This window comes from Phytophthora parasitica, assembly GCF_000247585.1.
Source record: "Phytophthora parasitica INRA-310 unplaced genomic scaffold supercont2.59, whole genome shotgun sequence".
NCBI classification, from domain to species: Eukaryota; Oomycota; class Peronosporomycetes; order Peronosporales; family Peronosporaceae; genus Phytophthora; species Phytophthora nicotianae.
The window spans coordinates 249,019-271,194 of NW_008649045.1; the positions used below are offsets into that span (position 1 = coordinate 249,019).

General features: G+C 51.4%; 10 protein-coding genes across 11 annotated transcripts; 6 read left to right on the top strand and 4 right to left on the bottom strand.

Annotated features, from left to right (window-relative positions):
• Window positions 1-274: 274 nt before the first annotated feature.
• Window positions 275-2,708, top strand: PPTG_16821 (AGC protein kinase; the record flags this gene model as incomplete). The annotated part of the gene is made up of 2 exons (XM_008914329.1): window positions 275-2,304; window positions 2,376-2,708. The coding sequence occupies 2 exons, from the start codon at window positions 275-277 to the stop codon at window positions 2,632-2,634; spliced, it is 2,289 nt and encodes a 762-aa protein (XP_008912577.1). The 3' UTR covers window positions 2,635-2,708.
• Window positions 2,709-2,783: 75 nt separating this feature from the next.
• Window positions 2,784-4,187, bottom strand: PPTG_16822 (hypothetical protein; the record flags this gene model as incomplete). Its single annotated transcript, XM_008914330.1, has 5 exons — window positions 2,784-3,263; window positions 3,346-3,391; window positions 3,475-3,728; window positions 3,809-3,880; window positions 3,972-4,187. 5 exons carry the CDS (start codon window positions 4,185-4,187, stop codon window positions 2,784-2,786), a joined length of 1,068 nt encoding a protein of 355 aa, XP_008912578.1.
• Window positions 4,188-5,461: 1,274 nt separating this feature from the next.
• PPTG_16823 lies at window positions 5,462-6,734 on the top strand. Of its 2 annotated transcripts, XM_008914332.1 has the most exons (2): window positions 5,462-6,313; window positions 6,387-6,734. In XM_008914332.1, exons 1-2 carry the CDS (start codon window positions 5,580-5,582, stop codon window positions 6,469-6,471), a joined length of 819 nt encoding a protein of 272 aa, XP_008912580.1. In that variant the 5' UTR covers window positions 5,462-5,579; the 3' UTR covers window positions 6,472-6,734. The 2 variants fall into 2 exon arrangements, with proteins under 2 accessions (XP_008912580.1, XP_008912579.1); XM_008914331.1 differs by having other exon boundaries at window positions 5,462-6,734.
• A 63-nt stretch (window positions 6,735-6,797) lies between these two features.
• Window positions 6,798-9,096, bottom strand: PPTG_16824 (hypothetical protein). Its single transcript, XM_008914333.1, has 3 exons — window positions 8,909-9,096; window positions 7,414-8,828; window positions 6,798-7,339 (listed from the first exon to the last, which is right to left on the bottom strand). Exons 2-3 carry the CDS (start codon window positions 8,665-8,667, stop codon window positions 6,881-6,883), a joined length of 1,713 nt encoding a protein of 570 aa, XP_008912581.1. The 5' UTR covers window positions 8,668-8,828; window positions 8,909-9,096; the 3' UTR covers window positions 6,798-6,880.
• A 73-nt stretch (window positions 9,097-9,169) lies between these two features.
• Window positions 9,170-13,235, top strand: PPTG_16825 (hypothetical protein; the record flags this gene model as incomplete). Its single annotated transcript, XM_008914334.1, has 2 exons — window positions 9,170-12,856; window positions 12,929-13,235. Exons 1-2 carry the CDS (start codon window positions 9,252-9,254, stop codon window positions 13,233-13,235), a joined length of 3,912 nt encoding a protein of 1,303 aa, XP_008912582.1. The 5' UTR covers window positions 9,170-9,251.
• Window positions 13,236-13,413: 178 nt separating this feature from the next.
• PPTG_16826 (hypothetical protein) lies at window positions 13,414-13,767 on the top strand (the record flags this gene model as incomplete). Its single annotated transcript, XM_008914335.1, has 1 exon — window positions 13,414-13,767. One exon carries the CDS (start codon window positions 13,414-13,416, stop codon window positions 13,765-13,767), a length of 354 nt encoding a protein of 117 aa, XP_008912583.1.
• Window positions 13,768-13,983: 216 nt separating this feature from the next.
• Window positions 13,984-15,609, top strand: PPTG_16827 (hypothetical protein; the record flags this gene model as incomplete). Its single annotated transcript, XM_008914336.1, has 1 exon — window positions 13,984-15,609. One exon carries the CDS (start codon window positions 13,984-13,986, stop codon window positions 15,607-15,609), a length of 1,626 nt encoding a protein of 541 aa, XP_008912584.1.
• Window positions 15,610-15,641: 32 nt separating this feature from the next.
• PPTG_16828 (hypothetical protein) lies at window positions 15,642-18,411 on the bottom strand. The gene has a single exon (XM_008914337.1). The coding sequence runs from the start codon at window positions 18,169-18,171 to the stop codon at window positions 15,790-15,792; it is 2,382 nt and encodes a 793-aa protein (XP_008912585.1). The 5' UTR covers window positions 18,172-18,411; the 3' UTR covers window positions 15,642-15,789.
• A 1,107-nt stretch (window positions 18,412-19,518) lies between these two features.
• On the bottom strand, window positions 19,519-20,266 carry PPTG_16829 (hypothetical protein). Its single transcript, XM_008914338.1, has one exon. The coding sequence runs from the start codon at window positions 20,247-20,249 to the stop codon at window positions 19,623-19,625; it is 627 nt and encodes a 208-aa protein (XP_008912586.1). The 5' UTR covers window positions 20,250-20,266; the 3' UTR covers window positions 19,519-19,622.
• Window positions 20,267-20,476: 210 nt separating this feature from the next.
• PPTG_16830 (hypothetical protein) lies at window positions 20,477-21,766 on the top strand. The gene has a single exon (XM_008914339.1). The coding sequence runs from the start codon at window positions 20,619-20,621 to the stop codon at window positions 21,567-21,569; it is 951 nt and encodes a 316-aa protein (XP_008912587.1). The 5' UTR covers window positions 20,477-20,618; the 3' UTR covers window positions 21,570-21,766.
• The last annotated feature ends 410 nt before the right edge of the window (window positions 21,767-22,176 follow it).

Here is a 22,176-nt window from a genome sequence, read left to right on the forward strand (position 1 = left end):
TTCACGGCTCCATCTGTCTGTTTTATCGCTAAATGAGGCAGTGCAAGCTGGTAATTCTTTAGTTAGCGCAACTATTTTTGACTGTGAGCACTTTGGTCGCTCTGTCTGAGCCTAGGGCATTAACCTGCGGTGGAGGAGGAAATAGCTTGTTCCAGCAGGACGACCGAGCAGGCATTACAATAAAGAGGAATTCCTCTTCACTGCTGGCTGAGAACGTCGTGATTGCAGCCCACGTATGCCCCAAGCCTGACAAACTTCTTGTTTGATCTTTGCAATGGGCGGAGGTGTGTCCAAGAGCGAGTATGAGCGCATCCGCAAGGAATTGATACTGAAGGACCAGGTCATCCGAACATTGCAGGATCGACTGGCCAATGGTGGTTACATTGGTCCAATGCATGCCTCACCTGGAGATGCTGATGATACAGAAGAGTTGGCACCTCCAGAACGAACGACCACGGTGGCGAAGGCACGGGGTAAGGATAAAGATCGAGTGTCGGCTGCTGAGCCAACGTCAGGCCCAAAACTTGAAAGAGATGTCAGCTCTCGGTTTACAATGCTTCGTGAGGCAAAGGAGCTACGTAGAGAAGGCATCGATCAACCAGACTCCGAAGCTAAAAGTCGATACAATTCAATAGACCGAGGTACACCGGACATCGAAGATGGTAGATCACCACATATTTCTTCGTCAAAGGGCAAATTGCGGCGTGTCGAGGTGAGTGCCGAAGTCATGCCGAGTCGCAAGATCATGGCGACAAAGGAGCGTGTAGTGTATCCAAAAGGAGAAAGCTCCAGGCAACTTCTGCTCAAGATCTTACAGTCGAACGTATTGTTTCAAGGCCAGTCTCATGGCGAAATTCGTGATTGTTTGGACGCATTCTTCCCAATGCGAGTCGAACCCGGTCACCTGGTGATAAAACAAGGAGCGCAAGGGGATAACTTTTACGCCGTCGAGAGTGGACAGCTTGAGATTTTAGTATCAATGGGCGGGGCACCACCGATCCGGTATGGTTTTCTGGGTCCAGGACTTGGGTTTGGTGAGCTTGCTTTGCTGTACAATATGCCACGAGCTGCTACCATTCGTGCCGTGACTGAGGTGGAGCTATGGGCACTTGAGCGCAACACGTTCCGTGAAATATTAGCCTCGCACAAGCTAAACCGTCTCAACCGAACGCTCGAAGTATTGCGGAAGATTGCAATACTAAGCAAACTCACATCGTCCGAAATGCAGCAAGTAGCGGCAGCGATGGAGTGGGAAGAGTTCGAGGAGAACGCTGCGATTGTACGGCAGGGGGAGGTGGGTGAAAAGTTCTACATTATCAACAAGGGCGAGATCATAGTCACGCAGTTGGATGCCACCACTGGAGAGGAAAACGTTATTCGACGACTAAAAGATGGTGACCATTTCGGTGAGATGGCACTTTTCAAGGACGAAATGAGATCTGCTACCTGTACAGCAGTAACGAGAGTGCAGTGCGTTACGCTTGAGCGCGCTCACTTCATTGCAATGCTAGGAACTCTTCAGGAGCTTATGGACCGAGAACCAGCACACCTGGAGACGAGGGATCTCGCGCATAGACGAACATCAAATGAGGCGCTGGTAGAACCTGCAGACTACAAATACTACATGGAGATTCCGCGAGAAGAACTGGAGGTACTACAAACGCTGGGACGCGGTGCATTCGGGCGCGTCCGACTCGTACGTCACGCAGCTTCTAACCGCGCTTATGCACTGAAATGCTTGATTAAATCACATATCGTGGAGAACAATTTGAAGGAGCATGTATTGAACGAAAAGCGGGTCATGCTTGCACTAGATCATCCGTTTATTCTGAAGCTGTATACAACCTTCAAAGACCGAACGCACATTTATTTCCTGGTGGAACTAGCGCTAGGAGGAGAACTTTTCACGTATTTACGTCGGAGAGACCATTTTGAAGAACCTGTTGCACGGTTCTACATTGCCAGCGTCGTGCTTGTCTTCCAGCACATGCACTCGAAGAGCATCGTGTATCGTGATCTAAAGCCTGAAAATATTCTCCTGGATAACGAAGGCTACATGAAACTCGCAGATTTTGGACTAGCCAAGCTCGTGACAGACCGCACATGGACATTGTGCGGTACACCTGATTATCTCGCACCCGAGATTATCTTGAACAAGGGTCATGATAAGGCAGTCGATTACTGGGCCTTAGGCATTCTCATCTTCGAGCTAATGACAGGATCTGCTCCATTTTACGCTCAAGACCCGATGCAGATTTACGCTCTTATTATCCAGGGTAACGTCAAATTTCCGGCTTATATGGGGTAGGATGATGATTTGTGTTTATATTTTCTGATTTCGACTCCGTACTCATCACTCTATTTCCTGATTTTAGACGAGCTAGTGTAGACCTCGTTCAGAAGTTGCTGTGTCAGAACCCAGCGCGACGACTAGGAAACATGAAGCATGGGATCAAGGATATCATCAATCACCGCTGGTTCTCTAGCTTCCAGTGGGACAGTCTGAAAACTAAGAGCATGAAGCCCCCGATCGTACCACAGATCCGTGATGATTTCGACACGTCAAACTTCGAGGACTTTCGCCACGAAGTCGAGGATCCAGGTCACGAGTGTGACTGGGATCCGGACTTTTAGATCGTTTGTCGGATAGCAATAATACTACTCAAATTTAGTTATCACACCAAGAAAAGAGCTAAGAAGCGTGAAACTAAACAGATCTTTAGTCGTTCAGCACTTCGTTTGTTAAAATCATTTGCATGCACGAACGTTTTGATGTACATGTACTAGAATATGTCAGGCATCTTCCCGACAGCAAGCTTACGATATTTGTCGATAAGTTGGGCGGTTGTTTGGTCGGGTGGTGCGAACTGGCCGGGCTTGTGTTCACGCGGTGGGTTATACACGTAGTTAATAAACCCCTTTTCCAACTCCAACTCACGTGCCTTTTTCTTTCTGTCGGCATCTTGTCGTTCAAGCTCATCGTCAACTTCTTTGTCTAAGGAGAAAGCTTCATACGAATTGATGGAGGTTGATGTAGATCCTGCTCTCCAACGCTGCAAAGTGCTCGTTGAGCTTTTGCTTCCTATAGAAGAGGATTTTGTAGATTTTGCAGGGGCCAACAGTTGAGCCAGCTCCATGACGCTCATCCCAGTACGTACAGGGGTCGAGGAGGCTCGACGCGATGAAGTTTTGCTACTTGGATTTCTGGGACTGTTCGCACCGCTGATACTGTTGCTCAGGTGATCGAACATCCTCGCTGCGGACTAAATCGGATACACATGGACACAAGTAATTAGTACTTCGAAGTAAGACAAGAAAATCGGTGCATCTTCTGCAAGCACGTACACTTGGACGGTGACCGAACGTCACGCTGTGCGATGTCAGATGGGCACTAAAACGTTAAAACGGGCCACACAGAATTGTCACTGCGGTGAGTTCTGGACATTTGAGTGTGGCGAAAGAGTGGCGACTTACCTATACTCATCGTGGCCTGGCGGGAACAAGTGTCGAGTGCTCGCTTTGACATCCTTTAAACCGTTGCTCTCGATGTTGTTTTTGTTGTTAGAAGGCTTACGCAAATTGCTCGGGTCAACACTAACCACCTTTGGAATTGCAAACTGCGCCACCGCTGGTGTGTATGATGTGGCTGGTGGCAGAGTGGAGAACTCGGGTCGTGCTCGTGCATCGAATCGCGAGTTTGCAAGCAAATCTGCTGACTGGTTGATGAACTACACGTACAAATTCGTCACGGAAAACATGTAAGTAAAGATACATTTCTACACCAGGAGGTTTCACTATGAATCCGTACACTGGAGTGATTTCGGGGGTTCTGCTCCACGCGCGCGCCGTCCTGTATGGATACCGAGTAGAAGCGAGGATTCTACGTTGAAGTGGCAACAACGAAGCAGCGGGTCAGACCACACAACGTGGACTTGCTTACTGTACCATCTGTCTGTCTGAGATGAAAGCACCTTATTGAAGTTTAACTGCTGGTAGCTATCGGCCAGTTGTCGATCCGCGCAGAATGGATTCGACTCCAAGTCCACGCGGGGTTCTCGTACACGCTTTTTGGTGATAGTGGTGGCAATAGGGTCCGTCTGGTCTCGATGGAATTTGAGCAGCTCGTATTGCATCTCACGCTCGCGCCGGCGTTCAGCCGTAGATTGCGGTGATCCCTTGAGTGTCATGTTGGTGGCCAGGTAATGAGAAAAAAATCAAGGAGAGAAGCTGACCCAAACGCTACGCTGGTGCCAACTGGACGGATCTCGTTAGCGTGGGCCAGCGAGGTTGCGGCCGCAATGAAGGCGGCGGAAGGAGTAGCCCCCTAAAACTATTTATGTGGGGATATTCCTGGCTTGTCTGGCCGAAAATGCCACGTTGTCGTTGAGATGTCGAAAGAGGCCAAGCATTGGGCTTGGAAGAAGTCAGAGCTTTGCAGCTGAGAGAATGCAGCGTTTCATCGGGACTGATCATGTAGCTGGCAACACCAAGATGCCACTAGATTTCCTATTTAGATAAAAGTTACATTTTTTATTTCCTCAAGGTGTGTTATACTATGCTTGTCTACAAATATCTGAAGCTGCGTTGCCATTGCACCCGCCGAGCGGTCTTCAACTGATCTGACAATCACTCTGATAATGGACACTCGGAAATGCGCATGCATGTTTTTAGCACAAACAGGGCGTAGCCATCTCAAAAAATGGTCACTTGATGAACCTGGCAGCGTAGACAAAAAGGCCTCCGAGAAGTACAGCAAGAAGTGATGCATGTACAGTATCTGGTATCATGCAGAGGCAAGACTAGACTTGGATCGTCGCATCCAGAAGAATAAGCGCTCTCTCGCGTTCTACTTTTCTCAAAAGATCGGTACATATCTAAAATCGACGAGCAAAATGTTCGTGTTTGTGGCCTGTAGGTACCGTGTTTTCCGCGATCCAGATTCTTACCTAAAGCATCAACCATTTTCAGGCCTGTACATCAAGAAGCCTATCCAATTTCCTCATTCACCTTTTTTATTTGCTGGGTCGAGCATTTGCACATCGTTTTTAGATGGCAAAAGCCAATTCTCTTCGAGGACTGCGGTGCCGAAGCAGTCCAACTTGGATTCCAAGTGCCTCCTTTCGGTCTTCGGCCGTGCACAGCAATGCAGCAATGCACGCGGGCAAGGATCGCCTGAGCGGATGCGCCAACTACAAGCAAATGGTTCAACGCTTGACAGAGCTGCAAGTCTTACCGATACGGACTTGTGGAGCGCTGCAATTGGAGTTGTGATGGCCGACATCAACAGGAACAGCTGCGTGCTGGTGGAAGCATCGCTTTATCCCAGCGCAACATCTCCCCTAGAGTCCCAAAACCACCTTGGATAGCTGCGTTGGCAATAAAACCGGGAGAATCAGTATACTGGAACCAAGTCAATCTTCCAACTTTTCAGGCATTTTTTGAACAACAAAAGCACCGGCCTTGAAATTAGGCTTTGAAAGCTCAAAGACGGGGGGATGAGCGAGTGAAAAACGATTCCCTCCACAGCTGCCCCCGCGCTGCTCTGCTCTGCTCAACTCATAAGTCAATTCGCGCTGTCCATGGCGGAGTCCATCGTATCGCGCGGCCAACAGCTCGAAGCAGCGGTGGACCGCCTGCCGGACTGGTACTTCGCTGCAGCTCAGGTTCTCCCATCCCCAATCAAGGTCAACAGCAACAACAACAGTAACCTCTTCACAACGCTGGGTCCAGTATGCGAGACCGAAGATAAGCCGCAACCCCTGGACGAGGACGACATACAGAAGCCTCGCGATCCCCCGTCCAACGCCACCATGACCTGCACAGAAGACGAACTCGAGCTTGAGAAGCTCGACGCAGCCAGGCGGCAACAGTCAGACGCAACACAACAGATCAGGCAGCAGGAACTAGGCCAGTCCGCAGCTTCTAGTCGACGCTCCACCGCGTCGTTTTCGGGCGGGTGCTCGGACCTCGTGCTCTCAGGTTTCTCCATGCGGGGCAGGGAGAAGAAAGTCATGTACCATATCGACGTGGTAGACCACGACGCCCCTCTACAGACATACACTATCCGTCGCAGCTACTCAGACTTCAAGGACCTCCATATTCAGCTGTCCGAGATTCTTGAGAACCGGCAGGCATATTACCGAAGCAAAGCGGCGACTAGAATGGCCAGGGGAATTATCCCCACGCAGACCGATACCATGACACACGAGGAAAAGCTCGAACGCGCCATCATGGCGTTCACGCTGCCCCCTCTGCCCCACGCGGGCTTCCTCACGTTCTGGAAACGACACGACCGGTCGCACTTGCAGTCAAGGTGTGATAGTTTCCAGGAGTTACTGCGAGCAGTGCAACAAATGGCGTTTCTGCGTGAATCTTTTGCCATGCAGAAGTTCCTTAGCGTCGCGCCCTGCGCGATCCGAGAGCGAGGGTCCTCCTATGTATCGCTCTGCGAATACAGCGTACCCACACTGAACCCAGAGGAGGAGCAAAGGGAACGGAAGCGACGAGCACAACAGTACCGCCGCAATAGCAGCTCTAGCAACCACTCGACACTCATGGTGGAGTATTGAGAACCGTCTAACGACAGATTCAGTTTAGTTTCTTTTTCGACATCGTGTAGTATTGAGCGTGAGCCGAACAGGGTGTGACAATAGTTAGTGGTAACTCACGAGATGCAACATGTAATCGTGCGATGTACATATTTCAGAGTGGCCCTAGATCAGATACCCATTTTAGTATCCATTGGAGTAGTCGAGCGTCATGGGCTACTAGTCAGCAAAATCTGCTGAACAATATGCAGCAGATTCTTAAAAGGATGAAAACCAAGCTAACACATACTTCGAAGTATCCTTATAATTGACCAGCGCTCAGTTTGAACGCGTCAGAGGAAGCTTGTCTCCTGGAACATGAGCTCTTTGGAGGAGGCGATGTAGGCTTTTGAGAACTCCTTGGAGTGCGGCACTTGCGCACGGATAGAGATGCGATTGCCATTCCGCGCCTCGCACTCAGCCGTGGCCAATTCATGCAGCAATTTGGCCATGCCCAGTGTCTGCTCGGCAGTCTCAATGAGCTCGGGCTCCCGCGGCTTAATCATGGTCATTTCGGCTGCTTTACCGCCATTCATTGGGCTACCGTTGCGCTCTTTGGACGGACTACCGGGGTATGTAATGGCGATCGCCCCAGCGAATGTAGGTGAGCCGTTAGAAGACGAATCTTTGGTCGAGCTGTCGCTGGGATCCACATCGACGTCGTGAAGTAGTTGATCAAAGCGGAACGGCTCTGTACACACATATTCCTCCACTGCGTTCACCGGTGTAACGATGACTGACCTTCCCGAGAGCTGTAAAGGCAGAGAAGCAAGTATCAGTGAACAGCGTTATCTATTGCAAGGATGGTGGACAAACTGTCTCGTACCTGTGGAATTAGCTGCATGTCCAACACTAACGCATCGGCCAGCTCGTTGACGTAGCCTGGCATGAGACGTCGATGACAGGCTTTGTCCATCAACTTCAACGAGGGATTCCGAGCGATGAAGAAGGCTAGAGTGCCATGCAGGAACGTCTTCAAGTCTCTCATGTCTAGGAATTCTTTGTCCTGAAGCCCCACAGCGTCCAACACGGAGTTGAATAGATCGATCGATACTATGCCTGAATGTGCAATTTCATCTTCTTCGTCATCATGTTCAGGGCGTGGCTTGAGGAGCCAAATGAGAGGCATTTTTGCTACTCGTGGAGTTGTCGGTGGGCTACTTCTTTTGCATGGTGACGCATTGCCAGCCTTCATTGGCGATGCACTGCTTTTGCTTTGAATACTTCTGCAGCCGTATGGGATGTTTTGTGCAATAGTTGGTCGTGGCGGTGATCGATTAAAGCGAATTCCAGTCTGGTCTGGCCTTCCTTGGGTTAGTTGACGCTCCTGCAACTGTTGCTGCTGGTGAGAATGCTGTTCGTTGACACTGCAGCGTGGAGAAGTGCATTCTGACATTTCGCTGTCCGAGTTTTCCATTTCACCTTGAGCCATGAGCTTTCGCTTATGAGCGCTGAGCTGGCTCCTTCCTGACGTTAATTGTTTTTTCATACGTGCACAAGTGCTCTCAATCAATGAATTCGAGGCCTTTAGTTGACTGGAGAGATCTTGAATATCCGCTTTGATCCGTCCACGATCCTCGTCGCTAGGCACTCCGACAATTTTCACCTGTTTGTCGACCAGCAAAGCAAAACCGACAATTACGTCGTTGAGCCGCCTGATAGAGCGCTCGATCAGCCCAATCTCGTCTCTCGATATCTCGGTGAGGTGTAGTGCTTCGAGCAGAACTGTGTTCACTCTGCGATCCTGGACGGGCGAAAATTTCTTTAGCAAAGGAGATCGAGGAGGAGACGAGGAGGAGGTTATGCTTGCTGCACGAGGATACTTTTGAGGCTCATGTGAGCCATTCGACTCCTCGTCTTCGAACCGCACGGACCGAGGTTGCCCAGCTACCTGCAGCGCCGACAGTTGCCTCAACAACAACTGCTCGTCATCTTCGCCGATTGAGTGCTGATCTACACTCTCAGTGCCAGCGCTCCGCTCCGTCAGCGTGTCATCTGGTTCTGAGCCGAGCAGCTCTGCAGTGGTGAGTGCGTCGTAACCCTCTCGATCGTCGCGATCCTGGAAGCGTACGGTGCGCATTTCGCACTGATCAGCTCGAAGCAATTATGGAGGTTGGTTTTGATATCTCCACAGAGATAGACTGCTCCCCTCAACCAAGTCGAAAGCACCATGCCAACCTCGAAGATCTAAAATAGCATGATAAGTGTACCCATCTGATGCCTTTGGAACCAGGATTGTCACTATCAAATAAACAGTTGGTCAAGCTTTGACGCCCTTATTACTCAGGTTGTCACTACCTTTCGGTGGAGACGAGACTCACCTGTCGTTGCTACGTGGCAAGCCGACGATATTATGCATGAACCTTGAACGAGCAGCTTAGCGTCCCGCTCAGAGACGCTGGGAGCTATCTCGTGGCCACTAAAGCTGCTTTGCCGGTTGCTGCAGGCCTCCTCTGCCAAATCTCCATGGCGCTCCGATCCAGCCGGAGACGCGTGTTGCCATCTTCTAGCACTTACAAAATGCAAGTCAAATGTGCATAAATCAGCCTATGCCCCCGCTAAATCCGATCGCATTTCGACGACACGCACGCCTCCCCCACTCGGTCTCCAAGCTGGTCGAAGGGAGGTTCCGCACTCGGTTGACCATCACTCTGATTCCGCATTATGGAGGGGATCCGCGTGTTCATCCCGGACGAGAAGCTCGTGTGGGTGCCGGCCACTGTCCTGTCGGTGGACGGGACCGGCAAGGTCTTCCGTGTGCGTGTGCAGCCTTTGGCCGACGCCTCAGATGCGACCGCCGGATATGACCAAGACGCGCCCGCGGAGGAGCGCACCATTGACCTCAACGAGGATGGGATGCCCGACTCGCTACCGCTACAGAACGGACCAGCCGAAGGCGATGAGGACGAAACGAAGACCAAGCATAGCGTAGGCGCCGACGACATGTGTGAACTGGGCCACCTGCACGAGCCCGCTATCGTCTATAATGTACGTGAGCGCTTCTACGCCAAGGAGCCGTACACGTACACGGGCAAGATCGTAGTAGCCGTGAATCCGTACCAGTGGATTAAGGAACACTACTCGGAGGAGCTCCGGGACCTCTACACGCAGCGTCCATGGGACGAGATGCCGCCGCACGTGTACGCGACCAGCGCAGAGGCCTTCCACCACATGAAACAGCACCGCATCCCACAGAGTATCCTCGTGAGTGGAGAATCCGGTGCCGGCAAGACGGAGACTGTCAAGATCATGATGGAGCATCTCGCCAGTATCTCCATGGGCATCGCTAAGAGGCTACACCCCGCCGAGAGCGGAGAGACCATCGTGGTCGAAAAAGTCCTCAAAAGTAACCCCCTGTTGGAGGCTTTTGGTAACGCCAAGACTATCCGCAACGACAACTCCAGTCGATTCGGCAAGTTCACGCAGCTGCAGTTCAACAGCGACTATTGTCTCGTCGGGGCCGAGTGTCGCCACTATCTGCTCGAGAAATCTCGTGTCGTGGCTCAGGCTGCAGGCGAACGCAACTACCACATCTTCTATCAACTCGTGAGCGCTAAAGAGGACGTTTTCGGCTTCAATGATGCCACGTCGGCCAAGGAATTCCGCTACTTGCAGGATGAAAAGCTCATTCTGGACGGCAAGACCGACCTAGAACGTTATCAGGTCACCCGGGATGCACTATCTACGATTGGCCTTAGCGACAAGGAGCAGAATGAGCTCTTCAGCGCTCTCTGCGGTATCCTACGTCTTGGTCAGCTCGACTTTATGCCGCTAGAGTCCAACAAGGACGATGCTAGCCAAGCTGTTGCTTCTCTGAACGCGTCATCGCCTTCTGGATCGGTCACAGCTGAACAGATTGAACAGCAGAAGAAGGAAATTGAGCAATGTGCAAAGCTGCTTGGTGTGGAAGTGGCCGCGCTGAGCAAGCAGCTATGCAGTCGTACGGTTAAAGCACGACAAGAGGTGTATTGCGTCCCTCTGTCCGCTCACCACGCGGGCAACAACCGTGATGCTCTGGCGAAGGAGATCTACGCTCGAGTGTTTGGTTACCTGGTGCGTCGGGTGAACCACAGTATCTCCAACACGGCTGACCGAAGTGCATCGACTCCATCGTACCTGCACATTGACTTGCTGGATATCTTCGGCTTTGAGTCCTTCAAGCACAACAGCTTTGAGCAGTTCTGCATCAACTTTGCGAATGAGAAGCTGCAGCAGAAATTTACACTGGATGTGTTCAAGACGGTGCAGGAGGAGTACCAACAAGAAGGCGTGGCTTGGGAGTTCGTGAAGTATCGGGACAACCAAGACATGCTGGACCTGCTGGAGAACTCGATGGGTGTGATGGCGTTGCTCAACGAGGAATGTGTGCGCCCCATGGGCAGCGACCTGTCATTCGTGTCGAAGCTGGTGTCACTTCGTGAGTCACACCCGCGCCTTGAGCGAGCCCGTTTGAGTCAGATGCACTTCTTGCTGCATCACTATGCAGGTCCTGTGACGTACGATGCGGAAGGCTTTGTCGAGAAGAACAAAGACTCACTTCAGACCGATCTACTGGAGCTACTGGGCACGAGCTCCAATGGTTTGATGTCGATGGTATTCGGTGACGATAACAACACAGCATTTATGACGGACGCGGATTTGGCTGTCCGTGCTGCAACTATGATGGAGTCGGGCCGACGTAGTACAGTGAGCCGGAAAACGTCGACGTTCATGCAAGAAACCGTGAGCTACAAGTTCAAGGCGCAGTTGTCTCTGCTAATGAGTGACATCTCCAGCACCGAGGTGCATTATGTACGATGCATTAAGCCTAACTCTCAAAAGAGCCCCAACATCTACGAAATCGATGCGGTTGTAAACCAGCTCCGATGTGCTGGTGTCGTGGAAGCTATTCGAATCACTCGCGCCGCGTTCCCGAACAAGATGGCTCACGAGAAATTCCTGCGTCGATTTGTAATGATGAGAAGCAAGAAGGACTCAACAGCGGTGAAGGAATCTACGACAGTCGCTGACGCGTGTGAGCAGCTCGCTGAGGAACTGCTGAGTGGCGACGCTTTTGCTCGGACGCAAGAAGGCAGCGAGCACTCCAGAACACCCACGTTCGTGGTCGGCAAAAGCCTGGTCTACTTTGGTAAGGACGTGTTGGAGTTCTTGGAGCACAGACGCACAACGTTTGTGCACGATCGAGCAATTATGATCCAGCAAGCTGCACGGCGGTGGATGGCGCGTCGAAGGATCAAGAAGGTTCGCACCGTGATCTCTAAAATCCAAGCCCTTCATCGCGGCCGGATGCAGCGCCAATCCTATCTGGAGAAACGCAGGAAGTGTATTATCGTGCAGAGTGTGTGGCGTGGAGTCCGCTCACGCCAACGTGTGTACCTGATGATGAAAGAGAAAAGCGCGATCAAGGTTCAAACTGCGTACCGCAAGCATCTGTCGGAAAAGAAGTATGCCAAGTTCCGCAACGCTGTCATCAAGATCCAGTCGAACCTGAAGATGAAAAAGCAAGTGGGCAAGTATCAGAGGCTTTTGTCAGAGCGGAAGGAACAGGATGCTATGGAGACTGAAGTGGAGCTGCTGAAACACCGTCTTGAAGACGAAAAACGTGCTCGCATGGAGATTGAAGCTGAGAATTCGTCGTTGCAGCAGGAGCTGAACCAGGTTCGCAATTCGTCAGTTCCCAGTGCAAACAGCAGCATCTACGAGACCGAAGCACCGCCCCAGTACCGAAACAGCATGCGATCGAGCAGGATAGAACGCGAGTCTATGGACGATGGAAAGCTGCTGGATGACTCGGAGCGCATGATCGATTATCTACGGAAGGAAGTAACTAAGGGCCGTGAACTGATTCAGATGTTGTCCCAGGAGAACGAGAACCTGAAGGCTGAAAACAAGAAGATCAAGGACGCGTACACGGCTGCTGGCGCATCGTTCGCTGCGCTGAACCAACACAACAAGCAGCAGTCGAAGGCGAACCTGCGACTCATGAGCACTCACGCTGCTCTGATCAAGTCCCAGGAAGAAAAGATGAAGAAGTACAAGAAGCAGGTGGCAGAATTGAAGGAGGATCTTCGGATGCAACGCTCCGTGTACTCGGCAGAGCTCAAGGCCCGTGTGCAGCAGCAGGATTTGCTACTCGATATCATCAACCTCGCGGAATCGGATGGTGTCTCGGAGGATTTATTGGAGCGCATGCGAGCCATGGCAGTGGACTCCAAGCCCTCGTATGACAACGGACGACGCAGTAGCGAGTTTATTAATCGCCGGTCCTCGTAAGTTCACTGCAATTTATGTAGTATGGTTGGGTGACGTAGCTAATACTTTGGATTGATGATAATGTACAGAGTTGCTAGCAAGGTGACGAGGGAGAGCGAGAATCGTGAACACCGATCGGATACGGCGACTTCAATGGGTCCAGTGCCAGTGTCGGTGTCCGTCAGCTCAAACCCGTCGCGCAATGAACGCCGTGCCACTCTAGATACGATTATGAACAACCCGGTGCAGCGTGGAATCTCGCCCCACGCGGAAGGCATGAGTCCTCCCGACCGCGGGAGCCTCAACCGAAACAGCCTGAATGGTGAAGATGGTCACCGGAAGTCGCGGATTGGTGGCATGTTCAAGAAAATGTTCAAGAAGGAGGAAAAGGAATGATCCACAAAGTGACTACTGTAGAGGGAGGCAGGACCGGGACGATGACAGCGCGCACATGAGTGCCAATGCTAGCCGCTCCAACAAATTACCGGTATGGGTTAAATTTTCATACGTGAGCTGCATGGTTTCTCGATCTTTATATTCATCGTGCCTGATGGACGCGAACATAATGAGCACAATGTCTCAATTTGATGCGCAAATCAATCAGGTCCAGTACCCGTTAAAACGTAACCCGAACGAAAGAAAGCTCGTTGCAGATATGCCAGTGATTCTCGGCGGCTTCTCCCCCGCGCCCGTGACGCCCGAAGCTCGCGCTGCCTTGGATCGCGCTCTAGCAGGCTCCGATCTAACTGTGACCAACATTTTATCCGTGCGCTCGCAGGTCGTGGCCGGCACCAACTACGAGTTCGAGGTGGAAGGGTCAAGTGCCTCCCACAACGATGCCACCCGCTTCGTGGTGAAGGTGTTCGACCAGCCCTGGACCAACAGCACGCATCTCATGTCTGTCGTCGCAGCCCCAGCGCCACAGTGAAGAGATCAATTGGTACAGTAGTACGAAGCTCCAGACTTGAGCTAAGATGCTGATCAACCAAATCACAACCGAGCTATTCCTTGTGTAAGCTTACCCCACATTCTCAACGGTCGCCGCTAGCGGCTCCTTGCGAAGAGCGCAACACCTTTCTACTTCGCCGACAGCGGCGCTCTTTAGTGTTTCTCTGTGTACTTGTGATCTAGGGACGACGCAGTCATGGGCGGCGCGGCGTCAACCCAAACGTTCGAGCAGATGCTGGCATGCACCATGATCCTCGGTGATGCCATGGTGCAGGGTTTGGATCCGCGGTTCGTGCGCTTCCCGGACTTGTATCGACTGTACGACTTCCACGTCGGGCCGAAGAATCCACGAGATCAATCACGCAACTTCAAAGGCGGCAACATGGTGCTGATCGTGCATTCTCCTGATGGCGAGGGCAAATTCCAGCAGTTGACGCTCGACGGTCAAGAGATCAAGTCGACATCGGGCAAGACACACAAGCAGTATGCTGACGAGACTCTAGATGACAGCAAGTTGATCGTCTATGTGGGCAACGACAAGATTGTGCTGGACAAGGAGACACTGCATCTGCCTAACAACGACGGCTGGACGCCCCTACACTCTGCGTGCCACATGCTCAATGCCCAAGAGGCGGGAATCGCCATCCTCAAGGAGCTAGTGGTTCGCAAAGCAGATCTGGATGGGATAACACGTCGTGGTCCTGGATCGTTCTCGTGCGGCTGGACGGCGCTACATATCGCCTGTGCCTACGGATTGGAGGCTTTGGCGATCAAACTCATTCGTGCTGGAGCCAATGTGAACACAGTCAACTCGGTCGGGTGGACCCCACTATACGATGCTTGTCATCGGGGATACGTGACTATCGCACAGGAGCTCTTGCGTGCAGGAGCCAAGCACGATGTTATTTGCCCTGAATTCGCGTTGTGTCCGTTCCCGGGGCAAATGCCACTGGCGGAGGCAGCACGTCAAGGACATGGATCCACCGTCAAGATGCTGCTGGAGTGGGGTGTCAACAAGAACGCAACGAACAAGCTCGGGTGGACAGCGCTGCATGAAGCTGCGTATCATTCCCGAGTGCCAATTGTCAAGATGCTGGTTGTGTATGGTGCCGACGTGATGCTCAAGACTGATCGTGGCTCTATCGCGAAAGACCTCACCATTCACAGCGAGATCCGCGCCATGCTCGAAGATATTGCGTCACATCTACCTACTCCGTCGTCTCTGTCTCCACCGAAGCAGGTTGAAGCAACAACCACGTCTAATATCGAGGACAAGCCTGTTCCAGCTTTGAAAACGGCACCATTGTCGCGTAAAGAGGAATATGAACTGCTCGGAGACTTGCCGAGCCTGAACGCTATCACTATTCAGGACGCTGATGCAATCGACGACGATGATGAAGAGGAAGTCGATGCCAAAGCTCCTGCTCTTGATTCACCGTCCAAGGAGAAGCACAAGAAGAAATCAAAGCATTCTTCCAAGAAGAAGAAAAATAAATCCGGATCACGAGATATCCCGCCCGAGTACAAGTGTGCAGTCTCGCTGAAGTTGTTGAAACATCCGATGCGATCACCATACGGCCAAGTGTTTGAGCGCCAGGTTATAGAAGCTTGGTTTCGCGATTTTGGCAACCGCTGTCCATTAACAGGAGAACCGCTCACGCTTCAGCAGTTAGTGAGCGACGAAGAGCTCCGTGAAGAGATCCGGGGTTGGAAACACGGTTCGAAGAAGTTCGAAACCTCTGAAGCGGAGGCAAAGGAATCTACTGAGACTAAAGAAGTTCTATCAGTCGCAAGTCCTCGAGGCGATGAGTATGATTTCTAATGGAATTACTATCATATTCCATTCGCTTTAACGCGCTCTCAATATCAGATACACTATCGGTAAGACTGCTGAGTTCATGAATATTTTTCTATTTACTGTTCGTTGGACTTGTACTCTACAAGGCAATGTCTTCCATTCATCGACATCGCCCTCATATCATGGTACGTCGGTCGATTGAATCTACGGCCGGGTGGCTGCAATGTACATCGCCCAGGAGCGAGATAGTCCGTCATCCATTGTGACAGTGCGGAGCTTTTCAAGCGCAAAGTCTTTGTTGACGGTGGCGTAGTTCATGTAGAGAAGCGAGAGCCACGGGTTGGTCTGGTTGTCGTTTAGGACGATGTCCTCACGAGCCAAGATCTGGTCCCATTCCTGCTCGACGAAGTTGAGAGTGCGTACGAATTCAGTCACAGCCGTGGCCGGGAGCATCTGGATGCCGTGAATCGCGTGCTTCTCGCCGCTGAACCAGGTAGCGTAGTTGACCTTGTTGTCGAAGAGAATACCCATGACCTTGTTGTCACGGTAGCGGTCCGGGTGGGCACGGTTACCGTCTTCCAGCAGGAAATACGTCTGAATGGCACGGGCGTTGAGCTTGACCATAAGTTTGCCCACAGTTTCGAGGTGTTTGTCTCCAGTGACCTTACCCAGCAGCGTCATACCATAGTAGAAGTTCATATCTTCAGACGTGCTCTCCTCATCCTTGCCGTCTCCAAGTGCCGTGATTCCGTGTGAGTACGAATGACCACGGTACCAGTCGAGACTACGGAACTTGGGGAAGTACGGGTCTGCGTCCGACGGGTTCGCGACGTCACGAATCATGAAACCAGCCATGCGGTTCATCGCAGGAATACCCGACCAAGTGGGGTCCAGCTTGTTGACGATAGCAGCAGTGACCACCCAGTAGCCGTAGTGGTAGTGGTGGTCATTGTACATGGTGTTGCCGAAGTCGACGTTGGGATCGTTCAGTTTAAAGCCCTGCGAGCTCACAATACCTCGGTAAATTGTATCATAGTCGAGTGGGTTGGTCCACGTGTTGTTGAGGAATGGCGTCAGCAAACCTTCCAGCTTCGTAATGCAGTGAGAAAGCAGCTCGGTATCGTCACCAACAATGGACGAATCTCCTGCCATCAGACAGAGCGAAGCGTACTTCTGTGCAGCCTTGCCGTTGAAGTAGTAGCTCTGACCCAGCGCGATAGACCACTCGGAGTCGATATCAGCGATCAAATTCTTCTTCATCTCGTAGGCTTTGACCACGCTAGCGTCAGGCTTTCTTGGCGGGTAGAAGTCCACAGGGAAGTCCACCGTTTCCATCATGCGCCACTCAGGTGGCGAAGTCTTGGTCACAATTCCCTGCATCAGTCCACGCGTCGTAGAGTGAGCAGCCACTCCTTCAGCTTCGATAGCGTATCTACGATCCAGAGTATCAACGTGGTGCACCTGGGCATAATGCAGCATTCCGTTGGTGCAGTCACCGCTGGTCTGCCACTTGTAGGCGTAGGCATCTTCGTTGTGGGCTTCAACTCGCCCACCATTGAGGACACAGCTCGCTGTTTGGTCAAAGATGATCTGCTCTTGTGCAGATGCGTCCGGGATCAATGCAACACGAGCAATGCCAGTGAATGGCTTCTCCATATCGAGCGTAGAGTGACCATCAAAGCGCAGCGTGACTTCGTTCGAGAAGTACAACGTCCAGGTGGCTCCGTTATTGAACTGCAGCACGTAGCGGTCGTTGGTCAAAGGGAGGTCGACAGTCTCCGTGGCGTCCAGACCATTGATCGACGAAATGTTGTAATAAGTCTGGAAGCGTGGAGTGAGACCGGAGTAGTGAGCAGTGACGAACGCCATGCCACTAGCGAGCGTCGCCTCAAATTTCTTGGACGAGTCTTCGCGAGACAAGAAGCGGAGCTGTACAGTGAGATCATCCCAGTCGAACACCTCGAAGATCGGGTGGGACGAGTTGGAGAATTCGGTAGCGGAGAAGGTGAATTCGGGGATTTGGCCGTGCAGGTAGTACATCTCAGCGTCGCCGTTGCCAGTTAAGCCGCCTCCGAACAAACGGGTTGTGTACGGGTAGTTCATGGTAAGACCGTAGGGTTCCATGAAGATGGAAGGCGTCACACTGTACGGATTCGTCCACACCGGGTGGACTACTTCTTCCTCCCCGACAGTGGCTCCGATCATGTTACCCCACCAGTCATTAGTCGGGATGGGACGTGAACCTATGAGACCGGGGGCCAGGAACTTGGGTGGTAACAGGTTCTTGTGTGCATCGGTGTGGTTGAAGAGACTTTGGGGTGGGGCCTCGGAGTTGAAAATGGGTGTGAACAGGTCGAATTTGGCATCGGGAGCAACTGTCGTCGCGCTTCGCAATGTTGATACGCTGGGTTTGAAGATGCCGAAGACCGCAGCGGCGAACAATAGCGTCGAGACGATTGCCAGCACGCTCCATCGACTGATGCGGTTGGTGCTCGAGGATTGCGACTGAGAGAGTGGAGCGGAATTGGTTTCGAGCAGTGGATGCACCTCGCCACTGCGATGAGGTTTCGGACTGGAATGCAACATGTTGGCAACTGCAACGCTAGTATCGATGGTGTGGATGTGGTACAGTGTGTGGAGCGAAGCAAAAGGAAAAGTGAGCTCAGCAACGGCCCGTTTTCGCCAAGTTGGTGCACGTGAAATTCAGTATCGCCATGTCCATTTGCAGTGTAGCAGCCACGACGTGCGTATCTACGGTGATACGAAGCCATGAGCTGTTGCGGCTAGAGCCCGATGAGACGTTAACGTGCCTTCGCCTTGGACGGGCCACAACAGAGACACTTTTCGATGCCCAGTGTTAAAAGAAAGGACCATTGGTGATTGGCTGAAAATTCGATCTAAATCGGTTATTCGTCGAAAAGACGCGACTAAGCAACCAAACTGCAGCTTCAAAACTGAAGATTTGCTAACTGACGACACCACTTCAACTTCAGACACGGTTTGCGGTCAAGTGTACATGCAAGTAGCGCGGCACGTAGTGGAGTACGCCACAGGCTGTGGCGCTGAATGTAAAATTTATGCGCGGAGCTGGTAAGTCACTCGACTTGAACAAGGAGGATATCCTCCTAGGCTGCGTTGTTAGACATGATGACAGCCATAAGACTGTACGGCTCATCATTCAGGGGGCGAGCAATTGCCCGCCGGATGTCGCGCACTGACCATAACGGTGGCTGAGAGTGTCAAGCATTATGCGATGCAGGCGCTTGCATTGTCACGGACTGTACCAGCGTGTACCAGCTCGAATCTGGTGTGGCGGATTGATTTTACACCGGCAGGATTGTCTCGCATTTCACCATTGCAAGTATGACAGCCGCACGGATACGGGTTCGCCCCAGTGAGGTGGGCACAACGAATAAGAATTCATAGATATTGAATTCATCATTTTCACACGGAGAGGACTCAACAACTAACCGCTTAAACGACAGCAATGCTGGAGTCATTTTCTTTATCTCGAAAAGCCCAGTTCCCAAAAGTATTATGGTTTGATGAGTTCTGCTGTGGTCGATCCACCCGACCTTTGTGAGCCAGCTCACTTGCGGACACTCGGACACAACGTGGTGTCGTAGGGATTTGTGTTGAGTGCGTTGAAGCTGGGAGCACAACACAGACGACCAAAGCAACAATTGACACAAACTCGCATAGAAAAGCCTCGAGTTCTATAGGCTTGAAATTCACACTTAATAGTGCTGACCGCTAAGGATCGCAGACCTTTAGTCGGTCGTCCTCCTCCGAGCAATCGTCACCCCAAACCGGGGCTAGCGATGTGACATGAGTTTGGCAGCTCAAGCAAAAGTGTCGGCCACCTTCAAACACGATGTGCCAACATGGGCGGATATAGAGATGGCTACATATTAACAACTTCAGCCAAGCTAACGTTTATTGCATATTACTATGTATCCTACTGTGTGAAAAGGCTAATATAAAGCTTATTGTAAAGTTTGACACACTGTCGAGCTGCAAATCTGGTCGCACTTCAACTAGACTGCGGGATTGGTACTATCTGCAAACAGAGGCGACAGCGATTTCTCCGAAGTTGCAATCTGATGTTGCAACTCCCGGAACCCGCTGAAGCAGTCGCTTAAAGTCGTTGTCACCACTTCTTCTACTGTGTCCGGAGCTCGAAGAATGCCCTCCGACCCCACTCTGTTGTTGTCCATTCCAGCAGGATCTTTGCCCTTGCTCGTCTTGGTCTCTTTCTTCGCTTGCTTCTTGCCACCACACAAGGTGGTCACGACGCCTGTAATGCCTTTGGACTTGAGATTCTTCTTGTCGTAGGTGCGAGCCGATCTCGCCAACTCATTCAAGGCATCGGCCGTTGCATGCATTGCACTGCGAGAAGCAGTGATCTCCGACTCTGACGGTGCCTCACATTCAGCGATCTGGTTAGCCGCGGCTCGTAGCTCCGACGCCCTGTCCTTTGCCGCTCGGATGTCACTCCTCAGGTAAAATTTGGAGGTGTTGACGAAGAACAGCTTGTGACGACTGTCGAACTCGCTGAGGTTGCCTTTGAGGACTTTAAGGCAATTGGTTGCATCATCCGCCGTCTGGATCAACCTCTGCTCCAGCTTGGAAAACTCTTGCTGAGTGGTAATAGACTTGCCCATGATTGTGCTTTGTAATGATCACGTTTTGAAATGACGTGATTCTTCTACCACATAATGGGGGACTTTTCCGCTTTTTTCCATGAAAAATAATGGCTGCATTCTGCGCGACAAAATGACGAGACAATGCCAATTTGTTGGGCGAAAGTTTGTTCCTACCGTTGAGAAAGCGCTATGCTATGGCTTGCGAAATAGAACTGAGAAATTCAAAGTCTCCCAAAGTAGGATTCGTCCCAATGTCCACTCCAGCTAGGCAAGTCGGACTCGTTAGCTTTGGCCAAGTCGGACATGCTTATTCTTGCTCATTTCGAAACTTGATCTCAAGCACACAAGTCGATACCAACCAACAACCAACTCAACACCGCAACAACCATGGTCCTGGGCAAGCACAACGAGCAAAACACCGCCACCGAGGAGGAATTCTTCAAGCTGGAGCAAGCGCTCAACCAGACCGCCGAGGATACGTACAGCTGCCTTAAGCTGCTGAAGAAGGAACTGTCGGAATACGACAGTCGCAATGGCAATCACTTTCGTAACACGGCTACACGTTTCATGCGGAGCGATATGCGTACTGCTAAGGACACGGCGATGGACCTGAAGCACGTGGCTCACGATATCAACAAGAGCAAGAAGTCATCCGAGGCGGAGATCTCTTCCGCTCGCAACATGATGGACGCAACAGTCAAGGCCATGGAGGCTTTGAAGGTTACTGCTCGCGACTACGACAGAGAGAACAAGCAGCGGATGGGAGTCAAGGGCACGGTCGATGCCGCTGTTGGAGGACGCCATGACAAGAAAACGGGACATGGAACGGAGGGAGATGAGGATCGTGGCTTCTTCGGGAAGAGCGAGAAGGACCGAGATGAAGACCGTGGCTTCTTCGGGAAGAAGGAGAAGGAATCGGAAGGTGGTATCTTTGGCCAGAGCGATAAACCCAAGCAATCCGAGGGAGGTTTCTTCAACAAGGACGAAGACGAGCAACGCGGAGGAATGCTTGGGGGTGGTAAGAACGAGGAGCACCACAAAGGCGTCCTCGGTGGCACGAAAGACGATAATGGTGGCGTTATGGGGAGCTCCGAGACCGTGGAGACGATCGTGAGAAAGATTCTCCGGGACCACTTCAACCTCCGCCCACTCGACCACCAGATCAAGGCTGCAGAAAAGTCCCTCACGCCTTCGCTCATGGAGCGTGCGAAGGAGAAGATGCACGACGTGAAGGAAAAGATTACGGGCGACAAGTCCGAGCCTACCCATGACAGTCACGGTCACCACTACGAAGGTCACCACCACGTTGGTCACCAGGAACAAGCCGCGGTGCCGTAAATTGAGGGAAGTGGATGCAAATGACTAGGAGGCAGCGGTAGGGACTTCTAGGCGGTAGCGATGAGCGAACTATGAATACTTTGATTTTTGGAAATGTAGCGCTTTGGCGCGTACATTCTGCAACACATGGACTCAGATTTAATTCATTTAATTTTGCTTGCTGGTAGCTCAATTACAATTTACACATAACTTTCGGGCTAATGACTCAGTGAGATACTCACTGTCATCAAAATTGAAATGGTTCGAGAACTTCAAGTTATGAGGTTGAAATTAAAATCTTCAAAAACGAATATTGCTCTAAATTCTACTGGCAAGTACAGCCGAAAAACCGCGTGAACTACGATTTTTTGTAAGAGCAGTCACTCAATTCACATGTGAACAATATACGACTTTAAAAACTTTATGCCAGTGTATCACTCGAAAGCACTCCAGCTTATCAAAGATGAAGTCATTTGCATTTTCGTCTGGGGTTCTCGAAGTACCTGCGCAGTTGTCTCATTGCTGCGTTCCACTCTGCGAACTACTAAGTACTTTTTTGAAAATGGTTTCGTTGCGAAACCGCACGACACCCACTAAGTTGGGGCAAATCTCTCATAAAGCTCTATGC

Excerpts from the sequence above, each read along its gene's own strand:
- PPTG_16823 (XM_008914331.1), top strand. The coding sequence starts at position 5,580 with ATGGCGGAGTCCATCGTATCGCGCGGCCAACAGCTCGAAGCAGCGGTG.
- PPTG_16828 (XM_008914337.1), bottom strand. The coding sequence starts at position 18,171 with ATGTTGCATTCCAGTCCGAAACCTCATCGCAGTGGCGAGGTGCATCCA.
- PPTG_16829 (XM_008914338.1), bottom strand. The coding sequence starts at position 20,249 with ATGGGCAAGTCTATTACCACTCAGCAAGAGTTTTCCAAGCTGGAGCAG.
- PPTG_16830 (XM_008914339.1), top strand. The coding sequence starts at position 20,619 with ATGGTCCTGGGCAAGCACAACGAGCAAAACACCGCCACCGAGGAGGAA.
- PPTG_16824 (XM_008914333.1), bottom strand. The coding sequence starts at position 8,667 with ATGCGCACCGTACGCTTCCAGGATCGCGACGATCGAGAGGGTTACGAC. Across the intron at positions 7,340-7,413 it reads ACATGCAGCTAATTCCACAG|CTCTCGGGAAGGTCAGTCAT; the intron begins GTACGAGACAGT and ends CTGCCTTTACAG.